The 22,489-nt window shown below is 44.7% G+C and overlaps 1 protein-coding gene across 1 annotated transcript in view; it reads left to right on the top strand.

Annotated features, from left to right (window-relative positions):
• NME9 (NME/NM23 family member 9) overlaps positions 1–22,489 on the top strand; it is a 330,355-nt gene that overhangs the window by 262,337 nt on the left and 45,529 nt on the right. The window contains exons 14-15 of the mRNA XM_030210834.1: positions 6,775–6,919; positions 14,094–14,332. Coding sequence (XP_030066694.1) covers positions 6,775–6,919; positions 14,094–14,332 — 384 coding nt within the window. The remainder of the gene's footprint in view (positions 1–6,774; positions 6,920–14,093; positions 14,333–22,489) is intronic.

The raw sequence follows: 22,489 nt of genomic DNA, 5'->3' as shown, positions 1-22,489 counted from the left end.
TAAATACGCCCCCAGCGCTAAAAAATATTTTCTATTTTTTATGTTTAAACTGTTTTATTGACGATATGCATAATACAATTCAGCTTGGAGTATTCATACAACATGGATCAGTATACAAATCAACATTCCAAAAACATGTTCAACCTCGTCAATCACTTTTTTTCCATTTTCTCCCCCCCCCCCCCCGCCCCCCCCCTCCCCTCCTTACAACTGTTTATATTTCAACGATTTATTATAATTATGTTTCAACGGTTTTATTGATGATGAAATAACATGGTGTAACAAATACCATAAAATATAAAACTGCAACGGTATGATAGATCTTCACATATAAGTAGTAAACAGACCATCATCAACTTTTTATGTACTTTCCCCCCCCTCCTCCCTCCCCTCTCTTCCATCCTCCCTCCCCCCTTGTTTCTGTGTAAGCCAATCAATACTGGGGATAGTGGGTTTAAACGTACATACCATGTATACTGCCAAGGCATTTCACAATAGACTGAGGAGCAAACTTCGCCCCCGTGGACTAATTCCTTGTATATATTGGCCCCATATGGACATGAACTGTTTTTTCCTTTTCGGGGCTCCCTTCGCCTCTCTGGCTTCCCAGGTGGCCAACTCATGTATCTGGTTCCTCCAGTGCCAATACACCGGTGGATCCGGGTCTATCCACTTCTGTAGAATAGTCTTTCTAGCCACTAAACATACCTTGCGACACCAAATTCTATTTCCTTTCGCCTGGGTCGCGAAAGCTGCTTGTGTGTCTAAGACATAATGATCCCAGGTCCCACCTACTGGGACCTGTGTTATTCTAGTTAGATAACTCTGGATTTGTCTCCAAAAGGCACGTACCTTTGGGCAGCCCCAGAAAGCGTGAAATAAGTTGTGTGGGGCTTGATTGCATTTTACACACCTAGTATCACTTGAGGCCCTCATATGTCCCCATTGTTGCCCTAACATATATGCCCTCATGACCACCCTGTACCCACACTCTCTTAATCTCTCATCTATGGTGAGTGACGGTATGCGCCTCAATGTTACCCCAATGTCCCATCCTCTTAATGACCTCCCCGAATCTCTTTCCCATCTTTGTATGATATATCCCAAGTTATTTTGGGGGCAGTGGGACACAAGCGCTCTGTATAAAGTGGAAACTGTCATTCCCGTTATCTCTAGGTTTTGGAAAAATGTGCTGACCAGATGTCCAAGTTTCCGTCTTAGGGCATGCTGGTTTAGATGTAGAATGTAATGCTTGACCTGAGCATAGGCAAAGCGGTCTCCCCAAGTATTCCCTATCTTATCTTGTAATTCCTCATATGTTAGGATGTTCCCTTCTGGTCCCATCAGGTCCTCCACCCTTGTGATTCCTTTATTTCCCCATCTTATAAATGTGGCATTACTCTGCCCTGGCTCAAAATTCGGGTTTCCTCTGAGTGCTAACAGTTCCGACGTTGTCGGCATGCCCCCCATGTTGGTAGCCAGCCTTCTCCAAGCCATGCGCATGGGTTGTAACAGCCGACACCGTCTGAACTGGGTCGGAACCTGTCTCTGATCGAGATGTAGGAGGGTTAGAACATCATAGGGGGCAAAATATTCTCGCTCCACCTCTATTGGTGTAAATATATTTGATTGGCCTATCCAATCTCCTATATGTCTCAGCAGGCAGGCCTGGTTGTATAAGGCTATATCAGGCAATCCCATCCCCCCTCGGTGCCATCCTCCCAGTAACGCTTTAAACTGTATCTTGGGCTTCTTTTTTCCCCAACAGAATCTACTGATAAGTTTTGTGAGTTTCGCCAGGTCTTTTCGGCGTAATCAAATGGGGAGCGTTTGCATGAGGTATAACCACTTAGGAAATATCACCATTTGGATTAGATTTATCCTGCCCCTCAAGGACAATGGTAGGCCATCCCACCCTTCTAGTTTGGTTCTTGTCCCTTCTAACAAAGTGGTAATGTTTAAGTCATGCAATTTCTCCAATTCCATAGTCAATTTTATCCCTAAGTATTTAAAAGATCCTTCCGCCCAGCTTAGTGGAAAACTTTGATCCCATAGTGATTTCACTGTTGCTGAGGAAGCTAAGGCCTCCGACTTAGTGGCCTAGTGGTTAGGGTGGTGGACTTTGGTCCTGGGGAACTGAGGAACTGAGTTCGATTCCCACTTCAGGCACAGGCAGCTCCTTGTGACTCTGGGCAAGTCACTTAACCCTCCATTGCCTTCCGCATTGAGCCTGCCATGAGTGGGAAAGCGCGGGGTACAAATGTAACAAAAAAAAAAAATCCTGCATAGTCACCGTATTCTTCCATCAATTCCATGAGGTCCGCAAAAGACGTCCGGGGTTCCGTCAACAATACCAATAGGTCGTCCGCAAAGGCCGCTAATTTAAATATGGTCCGACCCACTCGGACACCTTGCACTGTTGGGCTAGCCATTATATCTCGAATCAGCGGGTCCAGTGACAAGACAAAGAGTAACGGGGATAATGGGCACCCTTGCCGAGTTCCTCGGCATATTGGGAACTCCTCTGATTCCATCCCATTAACTTTCACCCGTGCTTTTGGATTGCAATAGAGAGCCCGGACCGCTGACAGGAATCTACTATCAAACCCATATTTTTCTAGTGTGGAGAACATAAATGGCCAATACACTTTATCAAAAGCCTTTTCTGCATCAAAGCTTATAAGTAAAGAGGGGGTGTCTTTCTTCCGTCTCGTCTCCAATGCTCCGATTATTTTCCTTAGATTCTTAGCTATAACTCTGCCCTCCACGAATCCAACTTGCGCTTCGTGCACTAGCTGGGGTAGTACTTTTTTCATTCGATTGGCCATAAGTTTAGCTAATAATTTAATTTCCACATTAAGAAGTGATATGGGGCGATATGATTCTGGTTGTTGCGGGTCTCTACCTGGTTTTGGGAGCACCACTATTTGCGCTACAGACAAAACCTCCGGCACGCGTTCCGCATCCACCATTGTATTAAAATATTTGGTGGGGGTCGGTGCAATGAACTCTCCCATCATTTTATAAAATTCTATGCGCATGCCATCGGGACCAGGCGCCTTAAAAGGGGTACCCTGCCTAATAGCCAGTAATGCCTCTTCGGCTGTAATTGGTTGGTTCAACTTATCCTTATCTCGTTGACTAAGAGTTGGAAGATCTAAATTATCTAAGTACAGGGATCCCGGCATGACCTGTTCCCTTGGCTGCGCATACAGTTCACTATAGAATTTTGCAAAGGTCTCACAGATTTTATCAGCTGCACGTTCTATTGACCCCTGGGGCCCTCTGATTTGCAATACTTGTCTTTTATTCCCTCTCGGGTTAGCTAGGCGTGCCAGAAGGCGCCCTGCTTTGTTTCCAAAGCGGTGTAGCTGGAATTTGTAGTATAAGTGGGACTTAGAGGCCCTTTGGTGTAGAAGCATATTCAATGAGGCTTGGGCTTCTAAAAGGTTGCTGCGGTGGGCTTCTAGATGTGTCCTTCCATATGTCTGGCGTGCCTTACACACTAATTTACTTAAACGCAATATTTCTCTATTTCGCGTCTTTCTAATGTGGTGATAATAACTGATTATTTCTCCCCTTATCACTGCTTTTGCCGCGTCCCAAAACAGAACTGGATCTCCTATGTGTTGTTGATTCAAGCTTTCATATTCCTCCCAGCGTTCTTTTAGTTTAGCTCTGAAGATGTCATCTCCTGCTAGGTCTAAGGGAAATTGCCAAGAGCTCCCCTTGTGTTGGTTTATTCCCAGCTCCCACTCTAAGTATACCCAAGCATGGTCAGTAATCGTGTAAGGGCCAATAGACACATCCTTTACCCTCTCAAGCATCTCTTCTGATAGGAGTATGTAATCTATTCTAGCCTGGGACTCATGCGCTCGTGCGTGATGTGTATAGTCCCGCTCAGTGGGGTGTAACACTCTCCATACATCTATTAGGTCTAATGTCTGTCCCAACTTTTTCAGGCCTTTGTTGGAGGCCACCGTGTCTCTCCTCTGTCCCTGTGAGCTATCTATGGAGGCATCCCACACCGTGTTAAAATCCCCACCCACCAGGACATGTTCTCCCGGGTAAGAACTCAGGTGGCGCATCACCTGGTTATAAAAATGTCTGTCATATTGATTGGGAGCATATACATTACAAATGAGCAGCTTCTGACCGGAAACTTCTATTTCCATTAATACAAATCTACCTCCAGGGTCTGCTGCTAATGGGCGTACCGAGGCCGCCACTCCTTTACGGAGTAACACTGCCACTCCTCCTTTTTTTCCTTGTGCCCCGGCAGAGATACATTCCCCCACCCACCATGTTTTTAATTTTGCATGTTCCTCTGGGCTGAGGTGCGTCTCTTGCAATAGAGCTATGTCTATATGGTGTCTCTGCAAATGTTGTAGGATTTTTGTTCTTTTTATGGGTGAGTTGATGCCTCCCACATTCCATGTGACTAGCCTAACCATGGTCTGTATGTAGTCTATTCCTCTGTTGGTGCTTTTTCAAGTCGTGTGTCTTCCCTGGGTGGGCGTCCCAGCCTGCGCCACCCCCAAGTGCATCCTTTATGAGCATTTTGGTCCCTATGCAGTACCCTAATCCATCCCCAATTTAACAGTGCTACCCCCCCCCTTCCCTACCCACCCCTCCCCTTCCAGCCCCCACCTACTTCTTGCTGGCACCATAGGTGCTCTACTTCCGTGTATCCGATCGAGGACCCCCTCAAACTCGCTGCAGTGTGTTTTCTCTCCCTTTACACATATTTAACGGCATTAACATCAACACTTAACTTGATGGCCCTAAGCATTTAAATATCATTTAAAGCATTCTTGAGCTATGCACGTTCTCCCTTTGCGTATACTAATCAACATTATTGTCAACATTTAACTTAAGTATCTAAAGCATTCAAACATCATTTACAGTATTCCGGAGCATTGCACATTATCTCCTCTGTGCTTCCGGACTCCATAACTGGACCTGGAGTATTTTTAGTGTTTTGCATCACGTCTTGGAGGTGCTCGGCCTTTCACGTTCTAGCTGATCCACGAATGCTTGGGCTGCATCCACATTTTCATAAAATTGTACAGTTCCATTGTGTTGTACTCGTAGCTTTGCCGGGTATAATAGGCTGAACCGTATTTGTAGGCTGTGGAGCTTTCCGCAGATCCGGGAAAATTGTTTGCGTTGAAGGGACACTTTAGTGGAATAGTCCTGGAAACACATAATCCGTTGCCCTTCCATTTCTAGCTTCCCTCCATTCCTGAGAGCAGCTAGTATTTCCATCTTATGGTGATAGTGGAGCAGTCTGAGTATTACTACCCTCGGCCTATCGTTGAGAGCTCTCCTGGGACCCAGCCGATGAGCTCGTTCTATCTTTACTGGGCCCGCGGTACTTTGACTCAACAATGTTTTAGAAAGCCAAGGTTCTAAGAAACCCCGCAGTTCAGCATCTTTTATCGATTCAGGTACTCCGACCAGTCTAAGGTTGTTCCTTCGAGAACGGTTCTCCAAATCATCCACTTTATCTTCCAGTGATGTCACTGCTTTCTTAAGGTGTTCAATATCTGTTGTTGAGTCCTGTGCCTTAGTTTCTACATCGCCTAGTCTTTGCTGTACCTCCTGCAAATCTGCAGTAAAGTTTGTAAACTTCTGGTCCATTCCGTCTAGCTTATCAATTATTTGTTGCAGTTGGTGGCTCATGGCCTCTTCCACTGCAGTTTTCACTTCTGCAACTATTTCCGAGGTCCATGCAGACTTCTCTGACGGGGATGGGGGAGAGCTCTTGTCGGCCATCTTCAGTCCCCCTCCTCTGGATTTCTCCGCCTCCTTTTTTGATCCTCGAGCCGCCATACAAATGTATTAAAGATGGCACTGTTGGGTTGAGGACCTGTTATTACTCCTGATAGGTTAGAATGCTGTTGCAGGTTGTGGATCCCTTCTACCAACTGTAATATCCTGTACTCTCAGGGCTGTATTAGAGAGTTTGCTGAGGCACTGCAGAAGAGAGGAAGATGTGCAGTTTAAGCCTCTCTGAGGTATGGTTTTCTGCCAGGCTCCTTCCCTCTACAGTTTATGTTGGCAGCTTGCAATTCTTTTTTTTTTTTTTCTGAGTCTTTCAGTTGTCTCTCGATTGCAGCTCAGAGCCCCTCACTTCCTGTAATGGCTGCCAGCGTCTCTTTGTCTCGTTTTGCTCCCCTCCCCTGGATCTCTACTTGCCTGGATTCGTGCCACCACCGGATCTACAGGTAATGCAGAGCGCCGTTCATCACCCTCAGCACGGGCTCTTATTTCGCCGTTCTCCGGTTCTGCTCCTCTGGTATCGGGTGCATGCATTTTCCTGTGGGGGAGGGGTGGGCAGTCTCGGCATTCTTTTTCGCGGCTCTTGCTCGCTGGATTATCGGGCTTTTTTATTATGCGCGCATGCCTCCCGGTTTTAGCGGACTCCCGGGCCGATTTCAATCGCGCAGCTCAGTATCGGGAGCGCGCTATGTGGGGGTCCACAATCGGGGACTCGTGGAGCTCACAGAGTTGCGGCCATCTTGGCCGGCAGCTCCACCGGAAGTCCCATATTTTCTATTTTTTAGTGTGTGGGTAGCACTGCCAAACACAAAACTACTAAGAGACGCCTGAGTGCGCCCCATGGTAGTAGATTTTAACCTGCGGTAAGCACGTGTTAGTGCTTACCACAGCTTAGTAAAAGGGTCCCCTAATATTATTTTCCTTGCCTACAAAAATAAAGTTGTTTATTTGCTGCTTACTTTTAAAACATATTGTTTATTACTTCTACAGATGAAATACTGGAAAAAATCCAAAGTGCAGGATTCACCATTTCCAAAGTTAAAGAAACATGTCTAAATCGAGAAATGGCTGAAGAGTTCTACAAAGAGCACAGGGGAAAACCATTTTTTGACCAGCTTATAAATTATATGTGCCAGTAAGTATTATTATTAGGCTTAAGTATTGTCCTGAACAGACTGCAAGCTTGGGGCAATTAATTTTTTTCTTGGCATTTAGTTCTTATGCACACATCAGTTTCATATATTGAGGGCAATTTTCAATCTGCTTGTATTAGGGCAAAGAATACAAGCCAGAATTCTGTGGTTAGTGCAGTGGACTTTGATCCTGGGGAACTGAGTTCAATTCCCACTACAGCTTCTTGTGACTCTCGGCAAGTCACTTAACCCTCCATTGCCCCTGGTACAAAATAAGTACCTGAATATATGTAAACCGCTTTGAATGTAGTTGCAAAAACCTCAGAAAGGCAGTATATCAAGTCCTATTTCCCTTTATAAATTGTCATGGATACAAAATACACAAAAGGACCCTTTTACTAAAGCTTAGCAAGTGCTAACAAAATTAGCATACGCTAAGTGTGAAGAAGCAGATTTTATACCTATGGGCTTCTTAGCATTTAGCGTACGCTAAGCTTTAGTAAAAAGGCTCCATAGTTAGTTGCAGCTTTTTGTGCAGGTAGAAATTTGCTTGAAAAAATGCACATGAGTTTTCATCTGCAGAAATTGATGTGAAAATTGACCTAAAAGTTTCCCAAAATGCAGATTTTTTCTCATTAACCTAATTCGATAGCAATACCACTTGCAGCTGAATGGTGTAGAGGGGCATTCTCAATATGATGTCTAAATCCAACTTTGAATGTTTTGTGAAAAATGTCCAAAAATCCAGTAGCGAACATGGCCATTTTCGAACCTGAAAAATATCTTTTTTTTTCCAAAATGGCCATTTGCTAGACATGGTGCTCAGTGTGTCTATCTTTTTGGATCGTTTTTGAAAAATAAAACATCCAATTGAAAAATGCACAAAATTGAGCCTTAGGGATGTAGGAGGAGCCAGCATTCTTAGTAGACTGGCCACACAGACATCCCAGGAAAGCAGTGGACTTCATTACAAGGTTCTAGGTATACATCTCACTGTTACCCCTTTATATTGTAGGCTGAGCCCTCTAAAATCCACCATTAAACTACTGTACCCAACTGTACATCACTACAGTAACCTTTTTTAAAAAAATGTATCTATTAAAGAAAGAACATTGGAGAAAAAGACAAATTAAATCAATGGCATAACGTGATAATACAATCAAGTGCCTGCACAGTGAAACCAGGAACAAAAATATGCATCTGAACTGGTCAAATTCAAATTGGCCAATATACAAGTTGTCCAGAAAAAAACCTCCAGCTTCTTCCACATTTGATCCAAAATAACCCAGTCTCCCAACCGAACAAGTCTCACAGCCTATCACTTAAACAAACCTAGCTACACACAGACATGCAAACACACGCACCACACATCAGTCGAATCAGATGCCAAACTCAAATATGAAGAAAAGAAGAAGAGACAAATGGAAGCCCTAAACGCCCGGTAGGGCAGAGAACCCACTGCCTAGTGAAGAACATTTCACAGAGCTACAGTATTCAAGTACCCAAAGAAGAAGAAGCAGACACAGCACAACTCTCTCTACTATAGAGATTATGAAAAGTATGCTAAAGATTCTTGTAATAGGTCCATTCAGGTTTAACTCTCGTAAATGTATCCTTAAGTTCACACACTCCCAACTCATACAGTACATGTGATTCTGCCATTCTGCATAGCTAGGGGGAGTAGACCCCACACAATACCACTCAGATCACCAGCAAGACTGTGAGATAAATAAATTGGATACCCAAATCGGGCACCCCAGAGTTTCTTAAAGTCAAATCTTTACCCAGCAGTAATAAAGAATGCGTCCAAGTAATGCGGCCAACAGTGGATTCCAGAGTACACAGGACTCCACTCCAGAGATCTGTTAACTTATAATATTCTAAGAAACTGTGGAGTCAGGTACCCCTGCCAGCCACACATCGCTCACAATCATCATCCTGCCACATGTGAAGTCTCATCCCCCTTTCCCTGGTAACATAGGATCTGTGTAGCAACTTGAATTGAACTTCTTGTAAGTCAGCATTCTTAACTCAAGACCAAAGTTGCAGAAAGAGGAGCTCAAGATCCCCCAGAAGAATATCCTTACCAAGATCCCTGGACCACTCATGGGCCAGCTAGATAAGATATATGGAACTTGAACGCACTCTAACAGTACTATAGCAATTGGAGAGTGTGTATTTTTTATAAGAAACCTCCAGAAACGTCCTGTCAGCAACAGTCCACATTAACGATGTGTGTGACAAGTGCATTAAGTATGCACAGTAATGCCTGGCCTGTATGTACTGTAAAAAGTGAGAATTAGGCAGATCCCAGCAGGTCTAAACCTGATCAAAAGAAGGAAGTTATCCCCCGTTCACCTGAATGAAATCCCCCACAGCTGCGCAACTGCTACCATACCAGTCTTAAATCTTGGGGAAGTCAGTCCAGGGGAGAAAGCTGAATTACCAACAAATTGGAGAAAGGGGGACATTCTTACTTGCCCTCCCACCTTAGCCCCCACCATTTTTAGGCCTGACGCAAAGAGCGAAAGAATGGTTATAGAGTCTTGGTCCTCCCCCAAGCACCCCCAGGCTGCAGATGAAGAAGATTCATAAAAGTGAAAAGGTGACACCACTTCTCAAAATGCTTGATGCGCAAATTTGGAGGGAAGCCCCTGCCCCTCACAAACCCAACACATAAGGGTCGCAACGTTGTAGGAGCGGAGATCAGGAAGATTCAGAACCCCCTTTTCCCCCCAGATAAAATAAGTTTAACATGGCTAATACGAGCTCCCCGAGCTCGCCAAATGAACTGGCGAATTATGTATGATAGTCTTTGTCTGCAGGTGTCACCTATATGTGGGTACAGTAGGTTTTTGGTGGGTTTTGGAGGGCTCACACATTCCACCAGAAGTATACTAATTAGAGAGAAAGATGGGCCTGGGTCCCTTTCTCTACAATATACTGCACTGACCACTAGGCTACTCCAGGGACCTGCTTGCTGTTCTAATAGGACTGGCCATAACATCTGAAGCTGTCATAGAGGCATGGGCGTAGTTTGGGGGGATGCAAGGGGGGGCATTGTCCCCCCAAACACAGGGCCAGCGCAACGCTGCAGGCAGCTGTCTCTCCTTCCTGCCCTCAGCTCCCCGACCAATAGCCCTCCTCTCCGATCCTTCTCCCCCCCCCCCCCCCCCCACGCGTTTAACCCTTTTATTTTCAATGGCGGTGACGGCAGTGAAGAAGAAAGCACTGCAGGCTCGCCTCCAGCTTTTTCTTTCCCTCACACAGTGTCCCGCCTTCTGCAATGATGTATTTCCTGTTTCCACGAGGGTGGGACACTGTGAGGGAAGGGAGAAGCTGGAGGCGAGCCTGCAGTGCTTTCTTCTTCACTGCCACTGAAAATGAAAGGGTTAAACGCGTGGGGAGGGGGGCGGGAAGGAACCGAGAGGAGGGCTGTCGGGGAGCTGAGGGATGGCAGGGAGAATCGCTGAACATGGATGGGAGGGGAGGGAAGAGATTGCTGGACATAGAGGAGGGGAGGGCAGGGGGAGAGAATGGAGAGTTGCTGGACATGAGGGGAGGGCAGGGGAGAGAGGAGAACTGCTGGACATGGATGGATGAATGGGGGCAGGGGAGAGGAATTTTGCTGGATACGGGTGGATGGAGGAGAGGGCAGGGGAGAATGGAGAGTTGCTGAACATGGATGGATGGAGGGGAGAGGAGAATTTCTGGACATGGATGAATGGGGGCAGGGGAGAGGAATTTTGCTGGATATGGGTGGATGGAGGAGAGGACAGGGGAGAATGGAGGGTTACTGAATATGGATGGATGGAGGGGAGGGCAAGGGAGAGGAGAATTGCTGGACTTTGTAACTAGTTACCTTTCTTGTGCAGCCAAGGATAGAACAATCTCCTCCAGCCACAGGCTCCCGGTACAATGAAGAAATAGATGTCCACCAGTAACTTCAATCTTAAGGACTTTTATTCCATGCAGGTTTCTAATACACAGTTCCAACAGCAGCATTCACCTTCAATCTTAAGCACATATAAGCTACCTGAAAATGTGTGGCCAACAGTCCCCTTTTAGCAGCAGGCTATCAGCACATACCAGGATTCAATACAGGCTTACAGTCAGCTCCAGTCTGGGATCTTTATCCAGTGCACAATAAACCGTAGTTCAATTCCCAAGACAAACAGTTCTTTCAGTTCATCATCACAGTTCAATCACCAAGCAGCAGTTTCTACCTTCTATCCTCTTTACCTTCAGGAGAGTTCAATACTTTAGGGACTCCCTCTACCCAAGGAATTTCAGCCTGCTTCAGTACTTTAGGGACCTCCCTGCCCAAGGGTTTTCAGCCTGCAAATACTTTAGGGACCACCCTGCCCAAGGGTTTTCAGCCTGCAACTGCTTTTCTCCTTCTGCTTCTCTCTCCTGAACTGAACTCCTGGGACGCCTTCCCACCTGCCTAATCAATCCCTGGCTTCAGCTACCACAACTAATCATTCTCCTTCCATTAGCTTTCCCACACCCATACCAGCTGAGTTAAGCATTAGACTAATGAGACCAATGATGAGCTCCTGCACACAGGGTTTCCTATCTCTCTTTCCGCCTAGTGGCAGCCACTCTACACAACCTGCCAGCTTACACCCATGTCTTCCCCGATTGCAGCTAGGAGTCCAGTCCGGGCTCGTCATCTCACCCTCTGGCTCCTTGCCTGCAATGCCTTCTGGGACTTGTATTTCAGACTGAAACTGCCTTAATCCAACTATCCTGGATGTGACGTTATCACAACATGCTACTACTACTACTATTTAGCATTTCTATAGTGCTACAAGGCATACGCAGCGCTGCACAAACATAGAAGAAAGACAGTCCCTGCTCGGATGGATGAATGGGGGCAGGGGAGAGAGGAATTTTGCTGGATATGGGTGGAGAGAGGAGAATTGCTGGACATGGATGGAGGGGGCAGGTGAGAGAGGAAATTTGCTGGATATGGATGGTTGGAGGAGAGGGCAGGGGAGAATGGAGAGTTGCTGGACATGGATGGATGGAGGGGAGGGCAGGGGAGAGGAGAATTGCTGGACATGGATGGATGGAGGGGAGGGCAGGGGAGAGGAAAATTGCTGGACATGAATGGATGAATGGGGGCAGGGGAGAGAGGAATTTTGCTGGATATGGGTGGATGGAGGAGAGGGCAGGGCCGCAGGGGAGAATGGAGAGTTGCTGGACATGGATGGGTGGAAGGGAAGTCAGGAAGGAGATGCACATGGATGGAGGGGCGGGAACAAAGGAGAAATGCTGGACATGGATGGAGTGGAGGGCAGTTAAGAGAGGAGAAATGTTGGACAAGGAGGGAAGGAAAGACAAAGGAAGGAGATGCACATGGATGGAGGGGAAGGGAGAGAGGAGAAATGCTGGACATGGATGGAGGGGAGGGAAGACAGAGGAAGTAGATGCACATGGATGGAGGGGAGGGGGAGTGAGGAGAAATGCAGGATATGGATGGAGGGAAAATTGCTGAATTTAAGGGCTGGATCGGAACACTTTTAAGGGCAGATACTGAAACTCGAGGAAGGATAGGGGCAGGGCTACAGATGGTAGACAGAAGGCATAAGGACACAGGAGGCTGGTGGACATGGTGAGTGAAAAAATATCAAATGGAAAGAAGACACTGCCTAAAACAGAAAGCACTGGGACCAAAGCGAATAGAAAAACCAAATGCTCAGACAATAAAGGTAGGAAAAATTATTTTATTCAGAATTTATTAATTGGAATATGTCAGCTTTTGGAAATGTGCATCTGTGATATTTTGCATGTAAGTTTCTATTTTTCTAGTATTGCTGCATGCCGAGTCTAACTTCTTGAAGTAACTTTCCAGTTCAGTATTTTGCCTTCATATTTTTTTATTTCTAGCTCCTTGTGTTACATCTGTTGTCATGTGTTTTTCATGTGTGATCAAGGTGCAGTATTCTGCTAGTGTGTAGTATTTGTAGCCCTTTTTGGATTTTTTTTCATTAGGTAGAGTACTGGTGTTTTAGAGCCCAGTGTAATTACAGTGCTGCCTTTCCACTCATAAGGTTGTAGCTCATCCTGTACTTGGAATTAGTGCTGTTATGGTTTGGTAAGGTTATGAGTGTGTTTTTGCACAAGTTTGTGTATAGTGTTTTGCAGTGGAGAGATTGTGTGTTAGCCTTACTGAGGTGGCACCAATTTGACATCTTGTAATGATTATGACATAACAAAACTCTGTAAGCCACATTGAGCCTGCAAATAGGTGGGAAAATGTGGGATACAAATGCAATAAATAAATAAACATCAGAAAAGGTTTTAGAGCCTAAATCATGACACACTACCTCTTAAAGGATCTACATATAGAGCTTATGCATTTCTAAGGTCTACACTGGCATGGTGTGGGAAAGGGGGTGGGGAAATACTACTGGAGAGGAAGAGGGAGTGCTGGGTAAGGAGGAAAGAAGGAAGGAAGGGAGAAAGAGCTGGCTTTTTTTTAGGAATAACCATAATGTATATGTATAAGATATCTCATACATATTCATTATGGTTATTCCCAAAAAAGCCAGCTCTCCCTTCCTTCCTTCCTCCATATTAGCATATTCATTTGTGTGTGTGTATATATATATATGCAAATGAATATGCTAATATCCCCCGCCCCATCCTTTGCCCCTTCAAATGAAACAGTCAAACTACGCCCATGCATAGAGGCTGGTATGCACTGTTTCTTTCACATCTTTGGGGGGGGGGGGGGGGGGGGGGGGTCAGTGACCACTGGGGGGGGTAAGGAAGGGTCATGCCTTAATCTCTCCAGTGGTCATCTGGTTATTTAGGGCACCTTTTCATTTATTAGTTGTGATAAAAACAGGTGTAGACCAAAACATCTGAATTGTAGCCCTGGACTTTTTGTTTTGTTCTGTTCCATTAAGGCAGAAAAACATCTAAGTGTTAGGAACACACTAATCCCATCCCTAACACGCCCCCTTGTGATTTGGCTGTACTGCTGACGGACTGCATAGAAAAACGTCTTAAAAATGGATTTTGAACATAGCATTTGGATGTTTTGGCAAATAAAACAATCCAAATGCCACTTTTTTGATGTTTTTTTGTTTCAAAAATGAGCCCCATATTCAGCTGCAATCACATCTCCTCATGTTTATGATACTGATTGTATCTTCTTTCCAGAGGCCCGTGTTATATGATGATTCTAAGTAAAGAGAATGCAGTAGAAGAATGGAGGAAACTAATGGGTCCTGCAGACCCTGCAGAGGCACAGAAGACTATGCCAGACTCTTTGAGAAGCAAGTTTGCAAAAAGCATCTTACAGAATGGGCTACATGGCTCCTCCAACAAAACTCATGCAATGGAAAAAATACATTTCATCTTTGGAGACATTGACTTGGAACAAGAAAGAATCAATTCAGGTATTTCACTGTTCTAAAGTATAAAAGGGGGGTATTTTAAAAGCACTTAGACTTACAAAGTTACATGGAGGGGTATTTTCGATATGACATCTAAGTCCAACTTTGGACGTTTTGCTCAAAATGTCCAAAATTGAAGTGGAGAATATAGCAATTTTTGAAACAGAAAAACATTTATCGTTTTTTTTTCTGAAAATTACTATTTTCTAGATGTTTTGTGCTCAAAACGTGTATCTTTTTGGGCCATTTTCGAAAAAAAAAAAAAAAATGTCCAAAGGCAAACTGTAGAAAAGCAAGCCATTGTGATATAGGAGGGGTCTTCATTTTTAGTATTCTGATTCCCTTGAAATCCCAGGAAAGCAGTGGGGCACCCTAGGGGACAGTACAGTGGACTTCATATAAATGCTCCTAGGTACACATCTCACCATTGCTCCCTTATCTTGTCTGCTGAGCCCTTAAAACCTACCCAAAACCCACTGCCCCCAACTGTACACCACTAAATAGCCCTTATGGGTGAAGGGGGCATCTATATGTGGGTACAGTAGGTTTCTGGTGAGTTTGGAAGGGCTCACAGTATTTCACCACAAGTGTAACATGTAGGGGGAGATACGGGGCCTGGGTCTACCTGTCTACAGTGTACTTCACTGACCTCTAGACTACTCCAAGGACCTGCATGCTGCTCTAATAGACCTGGCCATTACATCTGAAGCTGTCATAGAGGCTGGTAAGTAATATTTGTATTCACATTTTGGGGGGGTGGGAAGGGGTCAGAAACCACTGGGAGAGTAAGGTGAGGTCATCCTTGATTCCCTTCAGTGGTCATCTGGTCATTTAGAGCACCTTTTTGTGCCTTATTTGTTCTAAAAACCAAAACGTTGAAGTTTCAGCCCTAGACGTTTTCATTTTGTTCCATTAAGGCTGTAAAATTTCCAAGTGTTAGGAATGCCCTAATCCTGCCCCCGACATGCCCCCTTGTGATTTGGATGAACTGCAGATGAATTGCATAGATAAACGTCTGCAATACAGGTTTTGAAAATACGGATTTGGACATTTTTGTGATAAAAAGATCCAAATGCTGCTTTATGCTACTTTTTTGATGTTTTTCTCTTTCAAAAATGAGCCCCATAGTAACCTAAGGAACTTTGTAAATCTAAGTGCTTTGAAAATGAGTCTCAAATTATCCTACAGTTGCTTAATTAGATATGTTGAAATGAAAGAAAATCAAACACCAAATGAGGGGATAATTTTAGAAGACATTTCCATGCAGAAATTCCTTTTTCTAAAATTGCCCCTGTATATGCATACCTTTCTCAGTCCTGGGCAGAGGCATTCCCAGGGACAATGTTGAGGTGATGTTTGGACTTATGTGTATCCATGCAAAATAAACTTGCGAAATTATGCATGGCAAAAAGCATGTACTTTCCATGGGCTAATTTTCAAAAGGAACGCGTACATATGCTTTTCCTTAGAAAACTAAAGTAACTTATGAGACTATCTGCTGCACAAGTTACATAGTAAAAACATAGTAACTTAGTAGATGATGGCAGAAAAAGACCTGCACGGTTCATCCAGTCTGCCCAACAAGATAAATTCATATGTGCTACTTTTTGTGTATACCTTACCTTGATTTGATTCTGCCATTTTCAGGGCACAGACCGTAGAAGTCTGCCCAGCACTAGCCCCGCCTCCCACCACCGGCTCTGCCACCCAATCTCGGCTAAGCTTCTGAGGATCCATTCCTTCTGAACAGGATTCCTTTATGTTTATCCCACACGTGTTTGAATTCCGTTACCGTTTTCATCTCCACCACCTCACACGGGAGGGCATTCCAAGTATCCACCACTCTCTCCATGAAAAAATACTTCCTGACATTTTTCTTGAGTCTGCCCCCCTTCAATTTCATTCCATGTCCTCTAGTTCTACCGCCTTCCCATCTCCAGAAAAGGTTCGTTTGTGGATTAATACGTTTCAAATATTTGAACATCTGTATCATATCACCCCAGTTTCTCCTTTCCTCCAGGGTATACATGTTCAGGTCCGCAAGTCTCTCCTCATACGTCTTGTAACGCAAATCTCATACCATTCTCGTAGCTTTTCATTGTACCGCTTCAATTCTTTTTACATCCTTAGCAAGATACGGCCTCCAAAACTGAACACAATACTCCAGGTGGGGCCTCACCAACTACTTATACAGGGGCATTAAAACCTCTTTTCTTCTGCTGGTCACAACTCTCTCTGTACAGCCTAGCAACCTTCTAGCTACGGCCACTGCCTTGTCACACTGTTTCGTCACCTTCAGATCCTCAGATACTATCACCCCAAGATCCCTCTCCCCGTTCGTACATATCAGACTCTCACCGCATAACACATACGTCTCCCGTGGATTTCTACTCCCTAAGTGCATCGCTTTGCATTTCTTCGCATTGAATTTTAATTGCCAAACCTTAGACCATTCTTCTAGCTTCCACAGATCCTTTTTCAGGTTTTCAACTCCCTCCTGGGTGTCCACTCTGTTACAAATTTTAGTATCATCCGCAAAAAGGCAAACTTTACCTTCTAACCCTTCGGCAATGTCACTCTCAAATATATTGAACAGAATCGGCCCCAGCATTGATCCCCGAGGCACTCCACTACTCACTTTTCCCTCCTCCCAGCGAATTCCATTAACCACCATCCTCTGGCGTCTGTCGGTCCACCAGTTCCTAATCCAGTTCACCATGTCGGGTCCTATCTTCAGCCTGTCAAGTTTATTCAAGAGCCTCCTGTGGGGAACCGTGTCAAAAGCTTTGCTGAAATCTAAGTAGATTATGTCTATAGCACATCCCTGATTCAATTCTCCGGTCACCCAGTCAAAGAATTCAATGAGATTCATTTGGCACGATTTCCCTTTGGTAAAACCATGTTGTCTCAGATCTTGCAACTTATTGTCTTCCAGGAAATTCACTATCCTTTCCTTCAGTGTCACTTCCATTACTTTTCCAATAACCGAAGTGAGGCTTACCGGCCTGTAGTTTCCAGCTTCTTCCCTATCACCACTTTTGTGAAGAGGAACTACGTCCACCGTTCTCCAATCCCACGGAACCTCTCCCATCTCCAAGGATTTATTAAACAAATCTTTAAGAGGACCCGCCAGAACCTCTCTGAGCTCCCTCAATATCCATCCTCAGAAGCTTAGCCAAAATTGGGTGGCGGAGCAGATGGGGGGAAGAGGGGTGGGTGGTTGGGAGGTGAGGATAGAGGAGGGCAGACTTATACGGTCTGTGCCAGAGCCGGTGATGAGAGGCGGGACTGGTGGTTGGGATGCGGGAAGTACTGCTGGGCAGACTTGTACGGTCTGTGCCCTGAATAAGGCAGGTACAAATCAAGGTATGGTATACACATATGTTTGTCTTGTTGGGCAGACTGGATGGACCGTGCAGGTCTTTTTCTGCCATCATCTACTATGTTACATCCGGTCCCACGGCTTTGTCCACCTTTAGATTTTCAAGTTGTTCATACACACTCTCTTCAGTGAATGGTGCTCTATCTACTCCATTCTAATTCGTGCTTTTGCCAGTCAATCGCGGTCCTTCTCCAAGATTTTCTTCTATGAAAACAGAACAAAAGTATCTATTTAGCAAATTTGCTTTTTCTTCATCATTATCTACATAGCGATTCGTAGCATCTTTCAGTCTCACAATTCCCTTTTTAGTCTTCCTCCTTTCACTAATATACCTGAAGAAATTTTTGTCACCCCTCCTTACCTTTCTAGCCATTTGTTCTTCGCCAGACGTATCTCTCTCTTGGCTTCTTTCAGTTTCATCCGTTATTCCTCTCCATGCTCCTCTTCTTGAGTTTTTTTGTATTTCAGGAACGCCAAATCTTTAGCCTTTAGGTACACATTATCAAATTACCCTCCCTGCCCATAATTGCTCCATGTGGTAATCCATAGGAAAGTGAAAAAACAACTGTCCATCTGTAGCCAAATGTGCAACAATGATTAAGGACAAAAATATAATATTAAATATGGCAATCTAAATAGAACTGTTAAATTAACATAGTAACATACGTGGAGGGCATTTTTGAAAGAAACATCCAAGTTGCGATTTGGACGTCTTTGTAAAATGTCCAAATCCGGGGGTGGGGAAAACCGTATTTTCGAAAAAGGACGTTTATCTTTCGTTTCGAAAATACCATCAGAGATGTCCAAATCCAAGGACATCCTTAAATTTGGACATCCCTGAATTTGGGCGTCTTTGACTTTCGGAGATTTTCGAAACCAAAGACATCCAAGTCAAAAACGTCCAAATGCAAGCCATTGGGATGTGGGAAGAGCAAGCATTTCTAGTGCACTGGTCCCCCTGACATGCCAGGACACCAACCGCGCACCCTAGGGGGCACTGCAGTGGACTTCATAAAATGCTCCCAGGAACATAGCTCCCTTACCTTGTGTGCTGAGCCCCCCCAAAACCCACTACCCACAACTGTACAGGACTACCATAGCCCCTACGGGTGAAGGGGGCACCTATATGTGGGTACAGTGGGTTTGTGGTGGGTTTTGGAGAGCTCGCTTTTTCCTCCACAAATGTAACAGGTAGGGCCTGAGTCTGCCCCCCTTCAACCTCAATTCATGTCCTCTAGTTCTATCACTTTCCCGTCTCCAGAAAAGGTTCATTTGATGATTAATTCCTTTCAAATATTTGAACATCTGTATCATGTCACCCCTGTTTCTCCTTTCCACCAAGGTATACATGTTCAGGTCAGCAAGTCTCCTCGTACGGTTTGCAACGCAAATCCTGTACCATTTTTGTAGCTTTTCTTTGCACAGCTTCCAGTCTTTTTACATCTTTAGCAAGATACGGCCTCCAAAACTGAACAGAATACTCCAAGTGGGGGCTTCACCAACGACTTGTAGAGGGGCATCAACACCTCCTTTCTTCTGCTGATTATACCCCTCTCTATGCAGCCTAGCATCCTTCTGGCCACCACCGTCGCCTTGTCACATTGTTTCTTCACCGTTATATCCTCTGACATCAACACCCCAAGGTCTCTCTCTTGAGTCAAGCTTACTAATCTCTCCCCTCCTATTTGATATCTCTCTTTTGGATTTCTGCACTTCTTGCCATTAAATTTTAACTGCCAGACCCTCGACCATTCTTCTAACTTTTGGAGATCCCTTCTCATTGTTTTACTCCCTCCAGGGTATCCACTCTATTGGCTATCTACGTGTCATCCGCAAAAAGAAAAAACCTTTCCTTCCAACCCTTAAGCAATATCTCTCACAAGTATATTAAACAGAATAGGCCCCAGCACCAACCCCTGAGGAACGCCACTGCTCACCTTCCTCTTCTCTGAGCAGATTCCGTTTACCAGCACGCTCTGCTACCTGTCAGTCAACCAGTTTCCTATCCAGTTCACCACTTTCGGTCCTAAGTTCAGCCCTTTCAGCTTATTCACAAGTCTTCTCTGGGGGACCGTATTAAAGGCTTTGCTGAAATCCAAGTAGATTACATCTAGCACACATCCCTCATTCAGTTGGTCACCCAGTAAAAAATGTTTCCAATTTTATAGAAAAACTTTTTAAGTTTATCAGTCAGCAACAATATCATAACATATCAGCCAGAGGCGCCCCATATAAGAGGCATGGGGAGACTAAGCCTCCTCAGCCCTAACCGTTAACTTCTTCTCCCTGTCCTACTTGCTCGCCTGCCCGAGTCCATGGTGGCAACAACAAATAGGAACCACCAGCTTTCATTCCCTTCCCTGCTGCTGTCTCCCCAACTTGGTGAATGCAAAAAAACTTAAACCATACACAGGACTAGAGCCCTGTGCGTGACGCTGCTGGATCCGCTGGTTTCCCTTTTCCTCCTCCTCCTTCTCCAGAACAGGAAATAACATCATAGGGAGGGAGGAGGAGGAGGGAGACTGGCAGAGCCGGCATCAGTGTGCACAGGTCTCTGGCCCTGTGCATGGTTTAATTTTATTTGTACTCACCAATCTGGGAGAGAGCAGCAGAGAAGGGAAGCTGGTAGTTCCTATTTGTTGTTGCTGCCACAAACTCAGGCAGGCAGTGGTCCAGCAGAGATATCAGTGAATAAACAATTGAGGTGGGGGGGCAAATGGAGAGAAAGAGATGGGGCAAGGAGGTGAGAGATGGGTCAATGCTGCATGGTTGAGATGGGAGGAAAAAGAGAGACAGGACTATTGGGGAAAATAGGTGATGCTGGATAGAGAGGGTAGAGAGAGAGATGGAGCAATGTTGGATTGCTGAAGGGTGAGAGACAGAAGAGTGATGTTATATGGGGAAGAAAGAGAGAGAGGCAGTGTTGCATGGTAGGGGATGAGAAAGACAGAGATGCAATGTTGGGTGGGGATAAAAGAGAGAGAGAGACAGAGAGAGAGACAGAGGAGATCCTGGATGGCTGGAAGAAGGGGGAAAGACAGAGAAAGAGGAGATGCTGTCTGGCAGGTGGAGATCCTGGATGGCTGGGGCAGGGGAAGGGGGAGGCAAAGAAAGAGAGAGGAGATGCCATATGGCAGGTGGAGAGAGAAACAGGAGATTCTGGATAGTGGAGGGTGTGACATTTGTGAGCCCTTGGCCCAGAGGTGGCCGTGTGAGAATCACTCAACCACCTCTGGGTAGACGAGTACCCTCAGACCTAAGAGTACTCCCAAGAACTGGCCCATAAGTGGAGATGAACTGAGGCAGCTTTATTAGTAGCAACATAGGCGGTTGGTGGCCCAATTGTTTGGGGAGGCTAAAGGGGGTGGGGTTAGGGGTGGGACCAGGGGCGGAACTTACCTCCATAATTGTCTGATAACACACAGAAAAAAAATAAGTAAAAATAAAATAGTCACAATTAATACCGTTTATTAAATTTAGATATTAGATATGTATCATATGTCAAAGAATTAAGTAGTTGCTCAAAGCATATACTAACCACAATCGCTCAGCTGCAAAACACTATGCACAACTTTGTGCAAAAACACACTCAGAACCTTACTGTACCATAAATATTACACTGGGCAGACCCTAATACACCAATATACCACCCATACAGAAAATGCAGACCGTCAACAATATGAAACAAGGGATCATAATATCATAATTCTCATGTAGAGCCACAAAACACCCTTTTAGGGTGGATAGTGTTCACAATGAGCTCCTTTTTTTATGTTTCTCAACGTTTTTATTGATGACACTCCAATAAAATACAATCCATTGTCCTTTTGTAACATAGCCTCAAAAATATAAATGTTCACAGGGAAAGTTTTAGTTAACCTATTATAGATTGCCATCAACTTTTCACATTTTGTCCCCATCCCCCCTCTTTAATATTAGGGTTGTCCCTATGCCATTTACACATTGTTTTATTAGTGACTATACAGGGAATTCACGTATTCAGTGTTGACATAACATCATTTAAATATTCAAGATTTCCTGCAGTCAATACAAGATGTTCCATACAGTCATCAGTCATTTAGTTACTATCCTCCTCTGCTCGCTGTTTTATGGACAGCATGTAAACCGTATTCCCTGTTAACTATTAAACTGTGACATATATGGTCTTTAAACCATTATATAGTAAAACTATTTCGAACTTATAACTAATCAGGCAGGTATTCTAACAGCCAATTTTTTTTTTTTAACTTTTAATTTTTATTGAAATAACATCTCAAACATAACAACGAGCCATTGGCTCCAGCACATGACAATGCAACAATTTAATTTTTATTTTAACATTATGCTTATAACCCTTTTATCCCCCCTATTCCCCCTCACCCTCCCGCCCACTAACCCCTCAACAACTGATTCCCCCAACAGCCCAAACCCCCCTAAACCCCCTCATTCCTTAGCGTCCCTCCGGACCAGCCCAGAATGTGACTGATGGGTTGTGCACGCCTTCCAGCAGGTGGAGACTGAGAAAAAAACTGTGACTCTAGCCAGCCAATAAGAGCCCTTGCCAGCTAGAGAAAGATCCAGTAATCTCAGTCTCCAGCAGGTGGAAGGTGGTGAGCCCTTCAGTCTCAGACTTTTCTATACTTTTCTTTTCTCTCTTTTGTTGAGTGTTGGTATAATTTTCGTCTGTGTCCCTGTGCATTTTTGAAGAGATATAACAAAAACCTGCTGTTTGAAGCCTGAAACCCGTGGGGGTCCCTCAGAGCCTCGGGGGTGTTACA

Source organism: Microcaecilia unicolor, chromosome 7 (assembly GCF_901765095.1).
Source record: "Microcaecilia unicolor chromosome 7, aMicUni1.1, whole genome shotgun sequence".
Classification (NCBI taxonomy): domain Eukaryota; kingdom Metazoa; phylum Chordata; class Amphibia; order Gymnophiona; family Siphonopidae; genus Microcaecilia; species Microcaecilia unicolor.
This window is presented reverse-complemented; position numbering and strand designations above follow the sequence as displayed.